This window comes from Mus musculus, chromosome 15, assembly GCF_000001635.26.
Source record: "Mus musculus strain C57BL/6J chromosome 15, GRCm38.p6 C57BL/6J".
NCBI lineage: Eukaryota > Metazoa > Chordata > Mammalia > Rodentia > Muridae > Mus > Mus musculus.
Window position 1 is genome coordinate 6,468,210 of NC_000081.6, and position 19,388 is coordinate 6,487,597.

General features: G+C 39.2%; 1 protein-coding gene across 3 annotated transcripts in view; it reads left to right on the top strand.

Moving 5' to 3' along the window:
- Positions 1–19,388, top strand: part of C9 (complement component 9) — a 53,480-nt gene that overhangs the window by 22,864 nt on the left and 11,228 nt on the right. For all 3 annotated transcript variants that reach the window (NM_001368421.1, NM_013485.3, NM_001368420.1), the window contains 2 exons: positions 14,832–15,092; positions 18,412–18,652. In NM_001368421.1, the coding sequence (NP_001355350.1) occupies positions 14,832–15,092; positions 18,412–18,652 (502 nt within the window). The remainder of the gene's footprint in view (positions 1–14,831; positions 15,093–18,411; positions 18,653–19,388) is intronic.

Consider the following 19,388-nt stretch of genomic DNA (forward strand, 5'->3'; position numbering starts at 1 on the left):
CACACTATCTTCTCTCTCTCTCTCTCTCTCTCTCTCTCTCTCTCTCTCTCTCTCTCTCTCTCTCTCTCTCCCTCTCTCTCTCTCTCTCTCTCTCTCTCTCTTTCTCTCTCTCTCTCCCTCTCTCTCTCTCTCTCTTTACACCTGTAAATTTAGAATAAAGTCATCAATTTCCCACAGATCTAGGGGAAATTTGGAGATTATGGTCTTTTCTCCATACTGTCATGATTGCCATACGTAAGCTCAAACTTTTGTGCGTGAAAGCCAACCTTTTTTCTAAAAAAATTACTTTTCTGACCCAATTTGATGGCTCATCTGGAAAACACTTGTTACCAAACCGGGAGATCTAAGTTTTATCCTTGAGACCCAGATGGTAGAATAAGGAAACAGGTTCACCCAAATTGTTACCTGACTTCCACACATGCACCAGTACCCACACGCACACTCAACAGAAATGATTTTATGTTTGAGTCCGTGTCTTACTATATAGACTTGTCTTGACTAGAACTCACCATGTGGACCAGGCTGACCTCAAACTCTCAGAGATCTACTTGTCTCTGCCTCTGAGGTGTTGTGATTAAAAGCATGAGCCACTATGTCTGACAGTCACATTTTTTAAGTACTTTTCTAAGTGGAATATAAAAGACATGGCACCTTTAGCCATTGCTGATAGGTGAAAGTTGACTGGCATGTTGTCTTATTTGGCTTTTGACGCTCAAATCTTCACTTGGTAGTTTCCCTGTCTTTACTACCATTAAGCTCTGGGAGTGAAATATGTAAGATGTAAATATGTAAGATGGTCTCCATGTTTGGATACTGGATGCCCAGATGGTGGCACTGTTTTGAGAAATTGTGCAGTCTTTATGGCATGAAGTCTATCTCAACCCTAGCTCCAGTTTAAATGTCTCTGCTTCTGCCTCCTCAATGTGAACAAGCTGTCAGACAATGCTCCCACTGTGATAGTCAGAGCTGTTTGCACATACTTTATTGTATACTTCTCACTATTACAGACACACTGTGTTCCCAATATACTCATTCCAGTGTCAGAAACAGTGAGCCAAAAAGTGAGCCTTTTCCCTCTTATGCTTGTGTCAGATATTTTGATCACAGTGATCGCATAATAATTAATTTAGCTTTTCTGACAAGCTTTGTAGCTCCTGTATAAAGGTAAAATTTGTATGATGGTAAGGGCTGGGTGGCCACTCAGGATTAGTTATCAACATATATTAAGAGAGTAAACACACTGGTTTCCCCCTTTTCTACATCTAAAAAGACATAGGTTCAGCATTTTCAGTATGTTTTAGTCTCTAGGAGAAAGACACAGTTTCTGCCCTGTATATTACTTACAGCCCTGGGATATTTGGAACAGTATCCAATAATCAAACACATTAAGCTTTCTCTTGCAAGGCTAATCTATCTTTGCACAATGTGGAATAAATGAAATGTATAAATCATTTTTATGAGTTCTGGTGGGATTGGTGCCTCCACAAGAGTTTTTCCATCGAGCTTATAAAAAAAATAGTCACGAATGCAGACTTGCGCTCTGATTTGGTACCAAGCAGGGAAGAGAGCTGGTTGAATTGAGACCTTACTAAGCACCGATGTCACCTGGATCCTGTGAGTGCCGGTGGCCACTTTAGACCAATCTGTCATAGCCTTGGAAAACAAATAGCCAAGCGTGTCATATTACACATGAATTCTATGAGTAGAGATCTCTATTATAACTTACAAAGGACTTTTTCTTTAGTTTCAAATGCTGGGTAAAGTAAATCATTTGCCACATTTTGTATGTCAGTCCAGAACCCACTTTAAATATACTTTCTTATTGCCCACTACTAACTGCTAGGTACAGTGAGTACTCATAGATTTATGCCTGATAAATGGAGTTTTATTACTATTGTGAGTGGTGGTGCACACACACGCACACACACCGTGAAGCTCACATGGAGTTCAGAGGACACCTTGAAAGGGTCCGCTGTATCTTTCTACCATGTGGGTCCCAAGGTTGGGATTTGAGTCATGGGCATTGGTAGCAAGCACAATTACCCATTGACCCATCATGCCAACTTACATGAGCTATTTTTTAAGTAAGTTATTGTCTTTTGTTATGTGAAAGCATTATGCTGGTCTGTCTTGATACCTTACTCTTATTCATCTCCCTCACTTGATGTTTCTTGTCTCAAATTTTCTATAGCTTAAAACCCATCCCTCATGGGTAGGATCCCTACCTCAGCCCGAAGCTATGAGATCTTTGGTAAAGCACTTACTATATGACTTAGTTTCCTCACGTTGAAAACAGAAATAACGGTGCAAACCTCATGGCTATAAAGGTATCTAAATCTGTAAATCTCTCCAAGGGTTCTTGGCACATAGCAATGGGTTATTTTTAGAGCACAATTAGTGAAAGACTTAGCCAAGTCTAGGAACTTCATCAGTGGTTACATAAGAGGTTGATGATGAATAGTGACCACTTTCCTAACTCAGAAGGAGTGCGAAAACAACCAAGGTCTGTAAAACATGAAGACGGTGAAATATTATATTTACAGAAGAGATCCTTTTCAACCTGTTTTTCCTTGGCTCACTCTTGGTAATTGAAATGAATACTTGGTAAACCCAAATCAGGCTTTGTGGTTTTATTGTACTGCTCAAACCTGGATCTCTGTAGACACGTAAGACTTAGGATATAAACAAGGGTTGATGAAGTACACTCAGGTTCTAACCACCCCTTTCATCCCAGAAGCACTGGAAATTCTGGGTGAAGGTATCTGCCATCTTACTGCCATCACCTCCCAGCCCTGAGCTAATCCATCTCAATATTCTTTGGAGCTGTCTGTGTTCAGGACACTCTACTTCTTGGTGTTGCCAGTTTTTCTGTTTGCTTCGGTGAGCTCATGTTTCACAGTCTCCCTGAGTGGTTGGTGCCTTTCCTTCCTGTAAGCTAGGTGTTCGCTTCGTTACGATGACTACAAATGCAGTTTTTTGCTCATCTCTTTCTCTGACCTAGACAACTGTGACTCCCATTGTCTGCAGTTATCACACAGACAGCATACCTAACAGTGACACCCCTGTGTGGCTCTCAATTGCAGGATGGAAGAAGTATCTTTCCTTATCACCGAGCTTAAATCCTGACTGCATTTCCAGGACTCCCTTTAAAGGTCCGTTTCAAAGTTCACAGTCGTTGATCAATCACAGAGTTGTAATGCTATAACACTAGCTTTATATTCTCCATCTCCAACTGGCTTTGTCTAGGACTTTTGTCATCTAAAATACTACCAACTTAGAATTCTCATCTAAAGTACTACTGATAGTCTTACTAGCTTTCCAGCCTCTAGTTTTCTCAATTTGAGAGGTTTGGAAAGAAACTCAAAATACAATACGTATAGAAAGCTGGTAAAGGTGCCCTGAAAAGTTTCTTTGTACACATGGATAATAGAATGATGAACCATAAGTCATCCATGTGATGAAAAGCATCTCTCTGAGATAGTGAGATGGAAAGTCATCAGATTGACTTATAGCTCAGTGCAAATCTACACCAAACTCAGTCATTTCATTCTGCCACTTAGTTGGTAAAGTGTCTCACTATAGCCATCAAAGTTATAGCTACCTTCTTTGGCAGGAGTAGAAGGTCATTTTTATTTGAGTTCTGACTGCTTGTCCTCCTATTTTATTAAAATCCCCTGTCTTTCAGATGTCTGTCTGGGAAATAACTGCAGTAATGGTTTTGCTTGCCTCTCAGTTTGGGAGTTTGTTTGTTTGTTTTTTGTTTTGTTTTGTTTTTGTCTATCATAAACACTCCGTGCTGATTGATACAGTAATCCTCCATTTACTACAGAATTCTGAATAACTCACATCACAGAGTATATTAATTACTTGATCCTTGAAAGAATAATTAAATGCATACATGTGCATTACTACTTTTTAAAAGCTGACATGTTTAATGAAGGCAAGAAATTTTAATCAAATGGACATTCACAAAATGACAAATTGTCCTTATAGGTGACAGTGACATGCAAACAGAGGGTTGACGAACATTTCAATTAGTCTTTCTACTGGCAGCTTGAGTCCATTTAGAAAGTTTGATAGCCTATAAAGGTGATGTATACATTTTTGTTTCCTTGTTTTATATTGATATTTCCCAAGGAATAAATATGTAGATTTTCCCTATAAAAGTTGCTATAAGAATCATGATTTATAAGTTAACCTTCATGAGTTCCAATTTTGAATTAAAAGTAGGGTCAAATCATGAAGGAGTTCAGGCCATTTTGAGTAGGTTGGACTTAATTAATGCCAAAGATGAAGAAACCACAGAGTGTCATTTTAGATGTTTGAGTTTGATGAAGATGCACTACAAAGAAAGATGACCACAGCCTATGAGAATGGAAATATGGAATCCAAGGAGATAGCAACAGAATATCTGGGTCTGCAATGGGCACAGACTGTGGACGGAGGAGATGAAACACGGCACAGTGTAAGTGTTAGGATCATTGTGATGAGCTGAAGAGAGAGTAGGATCAATGCCTAACCCTAAACTTAGACTTCCTGGCTAGAATTTAAGTACCTTCACTTTAGACATAGTAGACAACTCATCTTAAATCTCATGGTTTTCTACAGAACAAGGTGATCATAGATGTTTGCAGGGACTAAACATGCTAATAATTGTAAAATACTGGAACATGCCTAATACATAAAATGTATGGAGAGAGAAAGTCAGATCCTTCTTCAGTGAATAGTGCAAGATCAGAAGAGATCTGAGGGTTCGATGTATGAGAACTCTATTAAAGTAGGAATACATTCTAAGAGAACAACAACCAAATTTTGGTAATTTTGAGTTCGGAGCTTTCTGTGATACGTACATAGCTATCATACGAGGAGTAAATAGGATCGATCTAAAAGCAAAGAGAGTCCCAGAAAGTGGTCTCCACTTACACAATCATTGAATTCTCAAAAAGGCCTGAGATCACACAGAAAAATATATAAAAAAGGAAAAGAGAAGAGAAGTGGAGATTTCAAAACAAGCCAATGCTTGCTTTTTTATTTTTAGGATCACAGACACATTTGCAATTCGAGGATCTTGCTGAAGAATTAATGATTTTGTCACTGTACAATGGCTTTCTTTATCTCTTCATACAGTTCTTTACTTAAACTCTTTTTTTTTTTTTTATCAGATACAAGTTTGGCTACCTCCATTCTGCTTTTGTTTCCATTTGTATGGAAATGTATGTACATTCTCTCTTTCAATCGAATGGGCATCCTTAGAAGTGAGGTGGGTGTCTTGCAAGCAGCATGTGGTCAGGACCTGTGGGTTTTTATCTATTCAGCTATTCTGTATCTCTCAATTGGACAATGGATCCCATTTACTTTTGAGGTAATTATTGGTAGGTAGGACTGACCTCTGCCTTGGTTTGTTGCTGAGGTTAGCATTCCTTCTTCTTTTCTTCTGGATTAGATGGATTTTCGTTTGTTTGCTTGTTTGTTTGTTCCATGGTGATGTTTTGACTATTTCATGCTTTATATTTTCACTCTAGGTTCTTGCTTCGCATTCGTCATGCCTCGCCATGAGGCTTTCTTAAATCATCTTATAGTTACAAACTTTTTCTTTTTTTTCCACATTATTAACAGTTTTTAACATTATTAACAGTTTAACCTCAATCTCATAAAAATGAAACTTTTTTGTTAGTTTTTAATTTTTTTTATTACGTATTTTCCTCAATTACATTTCCAATGCTATCCCAAAAGTCCCCCATACCCTCCCCCCCCACTTCTCTACCCACCCATTCCCATTTTTTTTTTGGCCCTGGCGTTCCCCTGTACTGCAGCATATAAAGTTTGTGTGTCCAATGGGCCTCTCTTTCCAGTGATGGCCGACTAGGCCATCTTTTGATACATATGCAGCTAGAGTCAAGAGCTCCGGGGTACTGGTTAGTTCATAATGTTGTTCCACCTATAGGGTTACAGATCGCTTTAGCTCCATGGGTACTTTCTCTAGCTCCTCCATTGGGGGCCCTGTGATCCATCCAATAGCTGACTGTGAGCATCCACTTATGTGTTTGCTAGGCCCCGGCATAGTCTCACAAGAGACAGCTATATCTGGGTCCTTTCAGCAAAATCTTGCTAGTGTATGCATTGGTGTCAGCGTTTGGAAGCTGATTATGGGGTGGATCCCTGGATATGGCAGTCTCTAGATGGTCCATCCTTTCGTCTCAGCTCCAAACTTTGTCTCTGTAACTCCTTCCATGGGTGTTTTGTTCCCAATTCTAAGAACGGGCACAGGGTCCACACTTTGGTCTTCATTCTTCTTGAGTGTCATGCGTTTAGCAAATTGTATCTTATATCTTGGGTATCCTAAGTTTTGGGCTAATATCCACTTATCAGTGAGTACATATTGTGTGAGTTCCTTTGTGATTGTGTTACCTCACTCAGGATGATGCCCTCCATCCATCCATTTGGCTAGGAATTTCATAAATTCATTCTTTTTAATAGCTGAGTAGTACTCCATTGTGTAAATGTACATTTTCTGTATCCATTCCTCTGTTGAGGGGCATCTGGGTTCTTTCCAGCTTCTGTCTATTATAAATAAGGCTGCTATGAACATAGTGGAGCATGTGTCCTTCTTACAGGTTGGGACATCTTCTGGATATATGCCCAGGAGAGGTATTGCTGAATCCTTTGGTAGTACTATGTCCAATTTTCTAAGGAACCGCCAGACTGATTTCCAGAGTGGTTGTACAAGCTTGCAATCCCACCAACAATGGAGGAGTGTTCCTCTTTCTCCACATCCTTGCCAGCATCTTCTGTCACCTGAATTTTTTATCTTAGCCATTCTGACTGGTGTGAGGTGGAATCTCAGGGTTGTTTTGATTTGCATTTCCCTGATGATTAAGAATGTTGAACATTTTTTCAGGTGCTTCTCTGCCATTCAGTATTCCTCAGGTGAGAATTCTTTGTTCAGATCTGAGCCCCAGTTTTTAATGGGGTTATTTGATTTTTCTGGAGTCCACCTTCTTGAGTTCTTTATATATATTGGATATTAGTCCCCTATCTGATTTAGGATAGGTAAAGATCCTTTCCCAATCTGTTGGTGGTCTTTTTGTCTTATTGATGGTGTCTTTTGCCTTGCAGAAGCTTTGCAGTTTCATGAGGTCCCATTTGTCAATTCTCGATCTTACAGCGCAAGCCATTGCTGTTCTATTCAGGAATTTTTCCCCTGTGCCCATATCTTCAAGGCTTTTCACCACTTTCACCTCTATAAGTTTCAGTGTCTCTGGTTTTATGTGAAGTTCTTTGATCCACTTAGATTTGACCTTAGTACAAGGAGATAGGAATGGATCGATTCGCATTCTTCTACATGATAACAACCAGTTGTGCTAGCACCATTTGTTGAAAATGCTGTCTTTCTTCCACTGGATGGTTTTAGCTCCCTTGTCGAAGATCAAGTGACCATAGGTGTGTGGGTTCATTTCTGGGTCTTCAATTCTATTCCATTGGTCTACTTGTCTGTCACTATACCAGTACCATGCATTTTTTATCACAATTGCTCTGTAGTAAAGCTTTAGGTCAGGCATGGTGATTCCACCAGAGGTTCTTTTATCCTTGAGAAGAGAAAATGAAACATTTTTTGTTCTTATTTATATGTCAGACTGCAAGTCTTCATCACAAATATTTATCTCTGTAGACTGTATTGTAATTGAGGGTTTTTTTTGTTTTGTTTTGTTTGTTTTGTTTTTTGAGACAAACCTGAAGGCTAGGTTGTAGTAGTATATCTACATCCTGAATCCATGTGGACCAGACTAGCTCTGGAAAGGATCAGAGCCCTGTGCACAAGGTTCAAGACCAGAGACAGTCTGCTAGTACTGGCCATGGGGGTCAGCTTGGATCTAAAAGCTGTGCATGCAAAAATGGTGATGGAAAGTGAATGGTGGTTTTGCCCATAGATGGTAACCCAAAGCTAAAGCTGTTAGGGACCAGCATTTCAGTGATGGACATGAAATTTGAGCGTATATAAATCAAGCTGGCATTAAAGCTACCTCAATGGGATGTGTCCAGAGCCTAAGTCTAAAGGGTTTCATTAGGAGCCTGGCCTCATCTGGTCTGACCTACACAAAGTAGGGACCTATCTTAATTAGAACCAATTGGTGTTGGGGTTCAAGGCTGCAAATGCATGCTGATGTTGCATTATGTTGGGCTGTGTATCAAAAGTAACTTGCCTGGACCTGAGATAATTAATTCATGCCTTTTATCTAAGGAAAGCCTGGCATGGGGATCCTCAAATTCACTCTAGAGGCTGTGACCAGAGGAACCAGCCTAGGTCTGGACAGTCTTAGAGGCTAGGTTTACAAGGAAAGATCTGTGTCCTAGAGTGATTAGGTACGACCTGGCATTTGGAGCTGTGAGGAGCCAGTTTAGGAGCCATGGATTTGTCTGTCAGTAGAGCACGTTGGGGGCTCAACCCACAGTTACTGACAAAGAGTCTGGAGCCACAGTCATCTGCTTTTTCTGTCATTGCTGAAGTCCAAGGCAAATTCTGGCCCTCGCTCACTTTTACCTTACCATAGAGGGCCTCTCCCTAGTGTGTTCCCTGAAGTTGAGTAAATGGTGGTGTTGCCCTCTCCATGTGTATTTTCTTATTGTTATATTTTACTTAGGTTGGGTAATCTCTCACTTGGTTTTCTTAGCTCTCATGATGTCTTTGTACATGCAGAAAGTTGTTTGAATTAGTGTTTCTGCAAAGGGACCAGTCCTGGAATGTATTATTCAGCCATCTTCCTGAAGTCTCTCCTCCGTCCATGTACATAAAACTCTTTTATCCACACCTGGCACAGGATAAACAGTAAATGTCAACTATTAGCTTTAGCTACATTACTCTGCATACTGAATTTAATACATCTTCTTTGAGTGCCTTCTGTACACAGTTTACTAAGTGAGGAAGCTGTAGCAGTGAGAGCATAAAGCAGGCATGACCCTGGCTTCCTGTAGCTCTCCATCTGATGGTATACTTATTGAGTAATTATAACAGAAGAGGTGTCTGTTTTATTTTGTTTGAAAAGAGGACCAACAAGACCATATATACTGAAAACTTACATGGATAAGAGGTTAAGCAGCTTCATGAAAGAGGTGATATTTAAGCTAGTATTAGAAAAAGAGCAAGAAATTATAAGACAGAAAGTCTTTCTTTTTGTTTTTTTAAGATTTATTTATTATTATATCTAAGTACACTGTAGCTGTCTTCAGATGCACCAGAAGAGGGTGTCAGATCTCATTACGGATGGTTGTGAGCCACCATGTGGTTGCTGGGATTTGAACTCAGGACTTTCAGAAGAGCAGTCGGTGCTCTTAACCACTGAGCCATCTCTCCAGCCCAAAAAGTTCTTCTTTTATGTGTATGCATTTCTGCAATGTGTGTGTTATGGGAAAAGAATAAAAGAATGTTTTGGGGAAAGCAAGGCCAATGACATAGCTCCAGGGGTAAGACCTTGGTACGCATGCCCGATATGCTGAATTGGATCCCCAGAGTCCTTTTAGGATGACTTTTGCTCTTACAGAGGTCTTGAGTTCAATCTCCAGCATCTCTGTCAAGTGGCTCACAACCTTTAATTCTAGCTCCAGGGAATCCAGCTTTCTCACTTGGCATTACATTAATGCGCACAAACCCCACACAGATACATATATGCATAATTTAAAGTAAAAATAAAATCTTTTTTCAATATTTTCTCAACCTAAAAATAGCCATATTCCTATCCTTGTTGCCATAAATTTTCCTTCTGGACTGTGTTCAGATAAAATAATGAGAATTTTTAAGAAAAAGAAATGAGCTTTGGAAAAGAGAAAAATGATTTGATGGCAACAGTTAGGAAAAGTCTTTACTCAGGATGAGTGCAGTGAATTTTATCCTGAAATCAGTTGCATAACACAATGGTGGGTTATCTTTGTGTTGAATATTTAACCAGGAAGGCTTCTTTTAAATATAACTACTTAATTTTGCTCTTTCCACTAGGTTATAGTAACTTTATGTTCCCATTCAGAGTGGCTACACAGTACAAGCTACTGAATCTGATTCATGCTATTGACCAAAGAGACAAGAGTCCCACCTCCCTTCCTCGATAAGAGCCACACCAACTTCAGAACCTCCCTAAAAGGGAAGTGGACCACAGATAAAATCATCTCTCCCACTCTGCATTATTATATTTTCTTTTTGTTTTTTGGTGTTTTAAAGTGGAAATTACAGGTTTCTTTGGAAACTCAGTTGTGTGATGTGATTTTCTTTTTTTTTTCTTTTTTTTTTTTTTTTTTTTTTTTGGAAGCTGTCTTATGTGAGGATGTTTTGCTAAAGCAGACACGTAAAAAGACGTTTTGCTGAGAACAGACACATGGTGCTTTTCTGGGCGCTGTGTGAGAGTGCACATAATGTTATGCCAGAGTGGACGTGTAATGTTGAGAAAGAATTTAAATTGAACCCCACAGATAGTAAGAGGATATGCTTGCATTAACTAACCTTGCAACACTTTGTGGGTCTTCTCTGATGATGTTCTTGCATTGGTACACCTTGCAACACTTAACTGTTTTTTTTTTGGTTTTGGTTTTGGTTTGTTTTTTGTTTTTTGTTTGTTTGTTTGTTTGTTTGTTTGTTTGTTTGTTTTGGCTGATCTTCGCTTGCCATGACTTCATAGTGAGAAAGCAGCAAAGACCTTCTTGAGGTATTCTGGCTGCTTCTGGCTGCTTCTGCAAGGCTCCACTGCTCTTCAATACAGGATTTCTCTGAGTAGTTCTAGGATTCACTCTGTATATTTGGCTGTCCTCAAACTCAGAGATCCACCTACTTCTGCCACCCCCATAACACAGAGGTTAAAGGCATGTGCCACCATGCCTGATAGTATTCCATTCTTATTCTTGTAAAAACAATACATCAGGCTAGGTGAGTTATAAAGAAAGATGTTTTTTTGACTCGTGAATCTGAAGCTCTAAGGTAGAATGTCCACATCATAGAGCTCCCCCTATTGACTTCACAAAGACTCTAAGCATTAGGAGGAATTCAGTTTCTATCATTTTAATACCTCATATGACAATTTAAAGTTCAATTTAATTTGAGAAAGATATACAAATCACAACATATTAACACATGACTGCAGCCAAGTGGTCAAAAAAATGTCCTTATTAAAAAGTTTAAATTTTTAATTAGGTTGGTTTAGGGATCTTTGGCGGGAGTTTCTTGGGTTTTAACTATTATGTGTGTTCAGTTTGTTTTTAGACTTTTTAAAAATCAGGTCATGGGGGCTGGAGAGATGGCTCAGTGGTTAAGAGCACTGACTGCTCTTCCAAAGGTCCTGAGTTCAAATCCCAGCAGCCACATGGTGGCCCACAACCACCTGTAATGAGATCTGATGCCTTCTTCTGGTGCGTCTGAAGTCAGCCACAGTGCACTTAGATATAATAATAAATAAATCTTTAGGCCAGAGTGAGTGGGGTCAACCTGAGTGAGCAACCTTCATTGCCAGCAACCACATGATAGTTCAAAACCATCAGTACAGCTACAGTATAACCATATACATTAAATAAATAAATAAATAAATCTTAAAATCAGGTCACGTTATATATCCCAGTGTGCTGGGATAGTTTTATGGGAACTTGACACAAGCTAGCACCATCTGAGAGAAAAAGAGAGAGAGAGAGAGAGAGAATCTTGAAAAAAAATGCCTCGATAAGATCAATGGGGAGGGACCAGCCCACTGTGAGTGGTGCTATCCTTGAGATGTTAGTCTTAGGTCCTATAAGAAAGCAGGCTGATCAAGCCATGATTAGAAAACCAGAAAGCAGTACTCTTCCATGGCCTCTGCATCAGCTCCTGCCTCCAGGTTTCTTCCCTGTTTTTATTCCTGTCCTGGCTTCTTTCTGTGATTTGTAAGCATAAGCTAAACAAGCCCTTCCTCCCTCGTTCCCTTTGTCATGGTGTTTCATCACAACAACAAAAACCCTAACTAGGATAGAAATTGGTACCAGGAGTGTGGTGTTGCTGTGACAGACCTGTCTATATTGTCTTGGAAGGATTGTGGAAGGACTTGGGAACTTTGGGCTAGAAAAGTTGTTGAGTGTTGAGAGTTCGTTCAGTGGGCTGTTCTGTTGGAACTTGGGAAACAGAATATTGAGAGTAATGCAGATCATGGAGAACTGTATGTATATACTACCTTCTGGCCTTAATTGGATTGTTTAGTTTATGTTTGCCTTTAGGCCAAAAAGAAAATGCATGTGGTTTAAAAAAAATGAGAAAAAGCAAATAGTAAAGCTTTTCAAAGAAGCAAACCTAATGTCCTCACAGATTCCCATTTCATCTTCCTCTCTGATGTACACTCTCCAGGTTAGTTAGCAATTCTAAAGGAACAGAAAGCAATGTCTGTACAAATCTTTTCTTCGATGTCTTTAATTATTAACTTAATAATTATTTAAATCTTGCTGTATCTTGTTTGATATAAATTATTGCTTGAATTTCATAACATTCAGGCCAGGTATGATAAATGTCTCCTTTTCCACACTAGAAATCAGACCATGCACAGTTTGTTTACTGGTGTCCTACAGATCACAGACTGGGATGAAGGTCAGTTTTAATAATTTACTTCACACAGTCTAGAATCCATCAGAGAAAGAGTCCCAATGAGGGATTGTCTAATCAAACTGGCCTGTGGATATGTCTGTGGGAGATTGTCATAATTATGTTAATTGATGTAGAAGACCCAGCCTAAAAGTGAGTGGCACCACTTCCTGGGTTTGGATCCTGAGCTGTAAAAGAGTATTGAAAATAAACTGAGCAGTAAGTATGCATACATTAATATCCATTCGCTCTCAGCCCTAGACTGTGGATTTGACTAGTTGCTTCATATGCCTCCCTTAGCCTCCTCACCAATGGCGGACCATAACTTCAAACTTGCTTTTGTCTGGGTATTTTATCACAGCAATAGAAATAAAACTAGATTTTATTCTATTTTTATTATTCTGTATTTATTTATAGTATCTACATTTATTTACAATAATTTTAATTATATTAATATTAATGATAAATATATTTGTAATTATAAGTACATTAATGTTAATTAATATATTTTAAATATGTATTTATAATGTATTTATTATATTATTATTCTAATGAAAATAACATTGGTTCTGAGGAGGTGGGATCATTGTTGCGAGGAACGTATGTGCTTCTTCTGCTACCTGATCTATTTTATGACTGTAGTTTGGAAAAGCTTGGCACTTTGGGCTAGAAAAGTTGGGGGTAGGGATTAATGTGCGTTCCGGTGGGAGCTTGGAAGGCTGTAATGTTATGAAGAATGTGGGGAGTAGAAGCCTGCCATGATGTTTCAGAGAACAAAAACTGTCAGGAACTGAGTTAGAAGCCATTTGTCCTGTGTCTTGAAACTCTGAGTGAAACTGGAAATATAAACAATGGATTGATTCATTTGACAGAGCAACCATCAAGGCACTGTGTTATTCAGGTTGGTGCTGCCACTGTGGGAATTGGAGTGCAGCACTGGACATCAGATGAGTGTTTTCACAGGGTCAGGACTCAGACATGGATAGAGCTGTGGTCCAAGAGGAGCCAGGATAGATCTCAGGGGTCTGGCTCCAAACTAGGCTCTGTTGTAAACACTATTCACATGGTACTGCATTTGAAGTATGAAGCATGAAAGATTTGGGGTGTCATGGTGAGCAGCTGAGCCTAGGCACTGTGGGACAGAGTTGGAATCCCTTCAGAGAGGCCCTAATGCTCTATTTATAGCCCATTGAATGAAGCTATAAAGGTTCAATTGCAATAGAGACCCCAGAATATTTGAAATCTGGTGTCCTGGGGCACCCACCATGGAAAGCAGCAGATGTGGAATGAGCTGGCCTAAGCCTAGGGAGAAGCTGTGAGATACAGGTAGCAGGACCAGAGGAGTAAGGCTACTTTGGAACCCAGATTCTATCACAAATCCCAGATGTTGCATATGGAGGTATGAGAATTGCTGCTTTTTCCTGTTGAATTTTTGGAGGAGAGATTTGAATGTGACTGTTTTATGTCCCACTTCATTTATTCTGTGCCATTCTATGTTAAAAGAATATGGCTTGATTAAAATTTTGCAGGCATTTAGAGGTAAGAGACTTTGAACTCTTAAGGTGTCTTAATTTTTGGAGGCTGAGGATTTTTAAAGCTGGACTCTATTTTACGTTATTGAAATAACAAGAATTTTGCAGACAAGAAATCGGAGGTTATGCCTTAAAGGTGATGTGCCCGAGTGCTGAGTTAAAGGGGAAGTTGATGGTTAGTTATGTGTTCCCTTGACACAGTCTGGAGTTAACTACATGGGATTGTCTTGAGTGTGTTAATTGATGTGAGGAGACATAACCTAAAAGTAGGTAGCCCTGTTCCCTGGGTTTAGGTCCTAAGTTACGTTACAGGAGAGGAAGAAACTGGAGCAGAGTATATACATTTATTCATTCTCTCTGCTCTCAACTACAGATGAAATGTAACCATCTGCTTCAGATTCCTGCCTTGACTTCCCCACAGTGATGGAATCCTGAACTGAAGAAATCCTTTCTCCCCTAGGGCCTCTTGTTGGAGTATTTTATCACAGCACAGAAATGAAATCAAAACGCAGGCTCTGTACTTGAACCACAGAAACCTGACTCCAGCACCCACACCTGAAACCCTTCCCCTCTGCTGCTTTTCCAGTTGTTGCCTGTTCTGGGTTTCTCTGTTTAACAACTCTCTCTCTCTCTCTCTCTCTCTCTCTCTATATATATATATATATATATATATATATATATATTTCTCTATATAAATATATATATATATATATTCTTTTTTTTAGACCAAGGCTGATAAAAGTTTCAGAACTGAGAACTATGACGAACACTTGGAAGTATTCAAAGCCATCAACCGAGAGAAGACCTCGAATTTTAATGCAGATTTTGCCCTAAAATTTTCAGCCACCGAAGTACCTGAAAAGGGAGCTGGGGAAGTCTCCCCAGCAGAACACTCTTCAAAACCTACAAACATTTCAGCTAAATTTAAATTTTCATATTTCATGGGAAAAAATTTTCGAAGACTATCATCTTATTTTTCGCAGTCGGTAAGAACTGGATACATTTATCTAGCATGTGATGGGGCATGTTTCAAACTAACTAACTCTCTCTTTAAGGCAACAGGAAACGCAAGCAAAACACAGCAAACCTTCAATGAGATATTTAGAATAGGAAGCAAACTGCTAAGGGCAGGGAACTCTCAGATGCCAGACAGTAGTCAGTGCTATCATCAACACTGAGTATTAGCAACTGGAACGTGATCTAAAGGTTCAGAGCATACTGTTTGGCGAAGACCTGTCAGGGCATCCGATTTAACAATCACCATGGTTATTAATACAATGAAGAATTAATCTGGAGGACTTTGCTTCTTTGTCCCTTGGCCCTAGAGTGATGCCTATGTGTTTACTGTAAAGCCTGTCTCGGAAGCAACTGTGCTCACTGAGAGACCAGATCCTGGGGTCAGACTCCATCTTAGAGAACCTGACCTAAAGTTGAACTGAGTTAACCATCAAGCCAAGCTGGGGGGAGGGGTGGGTTTAGCACCAGTTTCCATGTTTACTCCCAAACAAACCTGTGTCTCCGTTACTGTCCCTGGCTCTTCACTTCCTGACAACCACCAATCAGGAGGAAAGCAGAAGTTAAACTTATGGTTTGGCTCCCAGCAGCAGCCAATTATTTTAAAGGGCAACAAAATTCCATAATAGACCACCAATCAAATGTGTATCAGGCTAAAAACACTCTTGCTTGATTGCTTACCCCTATAAACGTTTGCTTGAAACTGGGCTGGGGCTCCACCTTCAGGTCTTGCTGAGTCAGGGTCAGTGGAGAGCCCAAGCTCCAGCTTGGGTAAAGACCCTTGTGTGATTGCACTAGAATCAGCCCCTTGGTGGTCTTTTGGGACTCGCACTTACACATAAATAAACAATAAATAGAACAGCAAAGAGAGTCGGCTATCCAGTCTTGAGAAATTGATTGGTGCTATGGAGAAGATAAAGGTGGAGAAGCTTAAGGGGAAGCAGGATTAGGCAGCAAGCAACAGTGCCAGAAAGAAGGCTCATGAGGGGACTTCATTTAGAAGATGAAATCAGAGCAGAGACTTAAGGGAGACGTCACCAAACAGATGAATTAAAGATAGTGTTTCTGGAAAAAGGTCTATTAAAGTCTGGGTTCAAAGGTAGAAAGAGTCTGATGGGATGATTCTGTCACACTGAACCAGAAAATGTTTTGAAAGGGCACTTTAATTGTATCACACAAAGTCTCAAAGCTCACTGTAAAGGGTGATTTTTTTTTCTCTGTAACAGGGGTTTTGGCTCAACTATTGACATTCATGACTCTACCTAAAATACCTTGGGTATTCTGTTAGGGAAAGATCAGTTGGGCATGAAAAGAGTAAGCATAAGAATGGTGTTTTTAAAAATTAATGCAGGAATCCAGATGGGACACAGTTGAAGTTTAGGGGAAAAAAAAAAGTTCCCATCAAATCTGATTGCAGTGTTTGGAGCCTAAGTCATTTGAATGATGGAGTTGCTAACAGGGAACCCTTTCACACAAAGTAGGCTGAAAGGAAGATCAATTGGGGTTAAGTTTAGTTAGATTAAGAAAAAGCAGTCTGTTAGATGTTCAATTGAAGGTGCCAGGTAGGAAGAAGTTGTTGGAAGTCTAGAGTTTGGAAAAATATCCAAGTTTAAGTTATAATTTTAAGAGGCTTTGAGAGACAGATGATGCTTAAACTCATGGAGCTTTGTGGGACAAACCACGTGGTTGGAATAAGTAATAATAAATACTCAAATAGTTTTATAAGTAGAAGACATGCTTGGAAAACTTTACTCTAAAAAACTGTAGAAGAAGAAAACCTGGAAGCAAGGTGTGTAATGCCCTTGAGTCTTGCTATTCAGTGTGATCGATGGGTCAGCATCACCTATATCAGTGGAAAGCTAGACTCTCTGATTCCACCTAGACAGACTAAGTCAGAACTACATGATGACAAGATACCAAGGGTGTCCTGCTCATCTTTTTCAGCTTGATAAGTCCAACTCTCCGAATCAGACAATTAACTGTGTCAAATATGCTAACAGGTCAGAAATGAGGATGGTAATCACTTGCCTTAGGATTATGAAGGTCCTTGGAAACATTGACCAGAATAGATTTGTCTTTGTCAGGGCTGCTTAATGACTAAATTAGATTTAAGCACGTGGAGATAGCTCAGTGGTAGAGTGTCTGCATAGCATGTTTAAGACTCTGAGTCATTTTTAACATACTCCTTCCCCTATTAAAAAATAGATGATATTTAAAAATAGATGAAAGAGAAAATAGGGGAAAAGGGGAGTTGGGAATAGAACGTATAAAGAAGCTTTTCAGGCACTGGTGTGTCTAATGAGGCGCATAGGACCCAAAAAGAAAAGTGTTTTATTGTTTTAAGATAAAAGAAAGAACAACAGATTTGGGTGGAAATGAGCTAAGACTTACTTTTGAAATCAGTTGAGGCAAAGAATGTCACATCAATTTTATTCCAAATCCCATGATGCAGTTCTCATTTTGACAGTAATTAAAAAAAAAAGAGGGGGGGACTCCTGATTCATTTTGCTCATCTTTGAGACTCCACTGAGAAACAGTATGTAGCTCAGAAAACGGGGATGTCATTATGGTCTCTGCTTTATGAAGTGAGTTCCTGTAAGTATCTTGTTAGGTATATTTATCTATGAGGGCTTAGAAGCCATACCAAAAAAAAAAAAAAAAAAAAAAAATAGAAAGCACATGCCTTCAAACACAGAACATAGATCTTCAAACAAGATTAATTTCCTATCAAGTGAGAAGCAACCACTGACCAGATTTCTCCTGTGACAGCTTAGTTTTCTCTGTTACTATGAGGGGGATCATGCAGTATGCATTCCTTTGTGGAGAACTGATTTTTATTCACAGTGTACTTGAGATTATTTGTTACGTGTGTCAAGTAGTTTGTTTCTTTTGACTGATAATTCAAAACTCCTGTTGCATGGATACAGCACTATCTACTTAAGAACTCCTCTGTTAATGGATCTTTGGGCTCTTTCACCTCTGAAGCTCTTCTGAGTATTGCTATGAAATTCCAAAACAGATCCTTCGGTATGCATTGAAAAGTGGCACTGATGATCATGGGGGCCAATGAGTGTTTAAGTTTATGAGAAATGACCAGGCAGGAAGGTCAACGTGTCTGACTAACCATGTCTGAGATCTTCATTTGCTGAAGAACAACATCACCAGCAATGGTTTGTTTGCTCATTCTGATGAGGTCTTCTGTAGCAGTCACTGCTTGTCAAGATAGCATGATTTGTTTGCATGATAGTGATAAAAGTCATATCTCTCTTCTCCAACTGTTTTTCGACAAAGAAAAAGATGTTTGTGCACTTGAGAGGAGTGGTCCAACTGGGGAGATTTGTAATGAGGAATCGGGATGTTGTGCTGAGGTCAACTTTCCTGGATGATGTAAAAGCTCTACCAACTTCCTATGAAAAGGGAGAATATTTTGGATTTTTGGAAACCTATGGGACTCACTACAGTACCTCTGGGTCCCTGGGAGGACAATATGAAATTGTCTATGTCTTGGATAAAGCTTCCATGAAAGAGAAAGGTATGCCGGGAAATGGAATTCTAGCTACAAATGTAGTTCTGACTGAGTATCATTGCTTTCATTACCCCCTTTCGTAAACTCTTAGAACAAAATAACCTAATAATCTGTCCCTTTGAAAGAATTCTTTTCTGCCCTTCAGCATCTAACAGTCTATCAAATAATTCATTCATGTCCACTTTAAATAAGCTCAATTGCTCCCAAACTACTCAATAGTATTACTGAGAAACACACCAAATCATACTATAATGGAATGAGTATTAATGGGAATATAACATCTAAGGAAATTCTATTTAAGATGCAGAAGGAGGTATAAGAAACAATTCATATAATTTATCTCTTAAGCCTCAGACTAGCTCAATTTATGTATGATAATTTTCTTCCAAAGTATTCTTTGGTGTTGGTGGGAACAAATTGCTCTAAATGTTGCCTTTGAGAAGAAGGAAGGGTCAATATTATAGAACAAATAAAATATGTTAAAGCAAAGTTGAAAATTAGTTTTACTTCATATGGTGGTCATTCTAATATTATGGAGATAGTTCAGTTGAGGCTACAGTGAATAAAACTTTGTTACACTCAAAACCATGGGGCAAAGGTAACATACTGCTTCACCCATGTGTCCTCTAGAGTTGGGAGATATCTTGGACCTAAAGATTCATCTAATTCTTTGAAGAATAAAGTAGATGTGCTGGAGAGATAGCTCAGAGTTTAAGAGCACTGGCTGTTCTTCCAGAGGTCC